The sequence below is a fragment of the Pinus tabuliformis genome, chromosome 8 (assembly GCF_031772625.1).
Source record: "Pinus tabuliformis cultivar Carrire ecotype Pingquan chromosome 8, CPIR1, whole genome shotgun sequence".
NCBI classification, from domain to species: Eukaryota; Viridiplantae; Streptophyta; class Pinopsida; order Pinales; family Pinaceae; genus Pinus; species Pinus tabuliformis.
Window position 1 is genome coordinate 1,670,048,761 of NC_142294.1, and position 4,234 is coordinate 1,670,052,994.

Below are 4,234 nucleotides of genomic sequence, written 5' to 3' on the forward strand. Positions count from 1 at the left end.
CCCTTAACATGTGAAAGTAGGTAAAACTAAGCACATTCACTATTTATAGAGAATAATTCAATGATAAACATTATGTACCAAGTTAGAGAGCATTCCCTCTAGATTAAATAGTTTATGTATTATATGTTTTTGTTTCTAAAAAAATATTAATTTAACTCTTTTAAATTTTAGAACTTTTTATTTAATTAATTTTTATTTTAAATATAATAAAAATTATTAAGATTATAAGTTTGAATTGTGTAATCCACCTAATTTGGATATCCAATAGATAGTTTTTCAGATACCCCATCCATTTTTAAAATACATTTGTATGCAATGAATAAAATCAGACAAATCCATTTTTAAAATACATTTGTATGAATAGATAGTTTTTCAGATACCCCATCCATTTTTAAAATACATTTGTATGCAATGAATAAAATCAGACAAATCCATTTTTAAAATACATTTGTATGCAACTATATACTTTTGACTGAATAAAATCAGACAGTTCCCATAAGACCTGCCAGTAAAATCCCTTGAGCAAATAATGATTCTAAGTAGAATGAAAAATAAATTCCATGAAATGTGAGAATGATTTGACACAATATGTATAAAGAGATGATCTTTTGACAAAACGCAAGAAATACTCGGTCTGCCTTCTTTCTGTTAAACAAAATGGATTTCATTACTAAATACTGTCTAATTGACTTCATATTGATTATTCAATAGCGCTTAAAAATAAGTCCATGGATCGACCTTCACCAGCGTTATAAAATGCAATCTTGTCGTTTTGGTTTGAATGGGAAAATGTTTACTGCAGAAAAACGGGATTTTGTTTGTATTTTCAACCAACACAATGAAAAGGCAAAAGTGCTGCTATTTATAAGCCGCCTATCACTTCGCTTACTGTGAACTGTCGGAGCTGAGCCCGAGAGATGATAGAGGGATGACCGATTGAACGAAGATGAACGGGTATAGAGTCGAAGGTTCTAATGAGCGGGCGTTAATACATGGTGGTGGCTGTCACCACGACGAGAATGACAATGATTTCCATATTGAAGAAGAATAAGTCACTTGCCCGTTCCATTTCTCAACACTACTTCCACACTTTCAATGCCACTGCAGACATGCGCATTAGAACCCTCTGTCAGACAAACAGGCTTACAGAAGCAGTGGAGACCTTCAAGCATGTGCTTTCATTTAAGTCTAAAACCATCCCCGCTCTCAGCACCTGCAATATTTTGCTAAGTAGCCTAGTCCGCTGGAATCGGTATGAATTAGCATTGTATGTTTACATACTTATGATTGAAGCAGGCATTTTTCCAAATCTGATAACTTTGAGCATTGTCATCAATTGTTATTGTGAAACAGGTAGAATGGATTATGCATTCAAAGTGTTTGAAGGAATGGAAACACAAGGGTATATTCCAGATGTTGTAGTATTCAGTACGCTCATCAAAGGGCTTTGCAGGGAGGGTAGGATGGAAGATGCTGTTAAACTTTTCAAACGAATGGTAGATAAGCGACAGGTTCCCAACTCTTTAACATATAGTACCCTAATAGACGGGTTCTGTAAAACGGGGAAAACCCACGAGGCGTTCGGGTTGTTGGCTGTTATGCTGCAAAAAGGTCATGAGCCTAACACAATCACGTTCACCATCCTCATGGATCGACTATGCAAACTAGGTAAGCTCCAAGAAGCCAAGAAACTACTGTATCAGATGTTAAAAGAAGGGCATATCCCCAATGTTATTACTTTTACTGTTCTGATTGATGGTCATTGCAAAGCAGGCAAGATGAACGAGGCTAGGAAGGTTTTCTATGAAATGGCCAACAAAAACATATGCCTTGATGTTGCCATATACAATGCACTCATTGATGGTTTCTGTAAGGAAGGCAAGTTGGAGGAGGCTATGAAGCTCTTCCATGAAATGTATGACAAAAACAAACGCCCTGATGTTTTCACATACAGTACACTTATTGATGGTTTTTGTAAGGAAGGCAAGTTGGACAAGGCTCTGAAGCTCTTCAATGCAATGTCTGACATAAACATATGCCCTAATGTTGTTACATACAGTGCACTTATTGATGGTTTCTGTAAGGAAGGGCAATGGCAGGCAGCCAACAAATTACTTCATGAGATGCTGGACAGGGGTTGTAATCCAAATGTTATCACATATAATGCTCTTATTGTCGGTCTTTGCAAAGAAAGGAAGGTTGACGAAGCCCTACGGTTGTTAGACGTTATGGTGCAATTAGGCCATCAGCCTGATGAAACCACATACAATACACTCATAAATGGGTATTGCAAGGTGGGTAATCTGGGGAGGGCCAGGAAGCTCCTTCAAGAAATGCCAGAGAAAGGCTGCAGGCCTGACCTATTTACCTATAATACACTAATAGATGGTCTCTGCAAGCATCACAGGATAGACGAAGCTCAAAAAATCTTCTATGATATGCCAAAACAGGGTTTGAACCCTGATGATGTTACGTACAACACATTGATATATGGACTCTGCAAAGTGGGTAATTGTAAGGAAGCAATAAAGTTAATTAAACAGATGAAGTTAATGTAGTGCCATTAATATGATTGCATATGCTACTCTTATGGATAGATGAAATAAGGCACATCCCAAGAAGCCAATAAACTATTGCATGACATATTTAAAAAACCGTTTGATACGGATATTGTGACATATTCAGCAGTAAACAGGAGACTCTGCAAAAATATTATTGAAAGGCACTTAGCAAGTATCAGTGATAGTGTGTGAACTGCAATTAATGAAGTGCAGTGGTGACTTTGGTAACACTGCACTAGGTAATCTATCTGAAATGCTTTTGATGGATGAATTTGATGAAGTGATCTTAGTGGAATCTACATGCGTGTGCACTGGGTGTTAATTTGAAAGCACATTTGATTTTGTGTGGTTGGTTCCACAAGTTGATTAATTGCACTAGTTGTTCAATCTAAAAACGTTTGGTTTAGTAGTTAATGTATTGCAACTTGCAACGGATGAAGTGCTTTAGGTAAATTGCAATAATAATGGTAACAATAATAACCTGGAATTGGTTGTTTGCTGAAATGATTAGTGGGTTGGCATTGGACATTGATAAAATGGACTTTGCAATCCAAAGTAGTGGTGATTATGGGATTGATTTGATATCATGTTAGTGACAGTGAGGTTGTAGACACTGACAGAAATACTGTACAAAGTGACTAACTTTGCTTCAGTTAATGTAACTGAGTGGTCTGTCCGAAGGAGTACTAAGGGAGTATTGTATGGAGGTTAGTATTCAGAAAATTGATTCCAACAGTTACAATTTCTAATGTTTGTAAAATAGATGGACTTATCGTAATAGTACCCTGTGTTATCAGAAAAAGGAAACAGGAAATAGATTTTGAAATGGATAAGGTACGAGAAACAACAAATCCTAGGTTTTGCACAATATCAGAATATGATAGGATTTTTATTGTGGCATTCCTTTTATTGATTAACTTTTAGTATACAACCTTTGCAACTAGTTTGGTTGTATTTTATAATGTTTTGCAATTAAATTGCTTGTCTTTTATAATTCAACAGGTTTGTAATGTGAAATATGCCCATGTGGTTATCTTACCTATATTCCTTTTGGCATTTGAATTCCTTATATCTATGTAATTCAAAGTCAACTGATCACCACAAAAGTAGATGAAAAGATATGATTACTTGAAAGTGAAACATCTTTCTATTTAATTTACATTCAAAATTGCAGGCATGGGATATTTACGATTTTGATAACATTGCAACATTTACATACACCTTTATATGCTCAGGTGAAATCTCAATGCAATTTCAGTTGCTTTGTCTCAACCAATTATTATTCGCACAAAGCTTCTTCCGCATCAACAACTTCACTTCCAAGTTTAAACGCTCAAGCTTCAACACTACAATATAGTGTATGAGAGGAAAAGACAATGGGTATGAGTATATAAAGAATTTTCTAATGGGCCAAGTTGATCTGATCAATGGTCAAAGCAACTCAGTAATTTTGTAGTAACAAACTTTAAGCCAATTGTTTTGCACTTTATCTTAATTGAACAATCCTTGTGAGGTGATCCCACTTTGGGTTCATATAGGTTTGAGGGGCTGTTTGAGTAACCTTTGTTTTACATTTTTGACTCTATTGAATTGAAAAGCTTTTGAAGAAGGCTAAACTAGTGCAATTTGCAGTGAAAGCTAGGTGTATTTGTGGTCATTCATTCTAAAGGTTG

General features: G+C 35.6%; 1 protein-coding gene across 2 annotated transcripts; it reads left to right on the forward strand.

Annotated features, from left to right (window-relative positions):
• The first annotated feature begins 629 nt into the window (after positions 1-629).
• Positions 630-3,071, forward strand: LOC149242595 (uncharacterized). 2 transcript variants are annotated; one of them, XM_089367703.1, is made up of 3 exons: positions 631-1,252; positions 1,354-1,668; positions 1,774-3,069. In XM_089367703.1, exons 2-3 carry the CDS (start codon positions 1,359-1,361, stop codon positions 2,556-2,558), a joined length of 1,095 nt encoding a protein of 364 aa, XP_089223829.1. In that variant the 5' UTR covers positions 631-1,252; positions 1,354-1,358; the 3' UTR covers positions 2,559-3,069. The 2 variants fall into 2 exon arrangements, with proteins under 2 accessions (XP_089223828.1, XP_089223829.1); XM_089367702.1 differs by having other exon boundaries at positions 630-1,252; positions 1,354-3,071.
• The last annotated feature ends 1,163 nt before the right edge of the window (positions 3,072-4,234 follow it).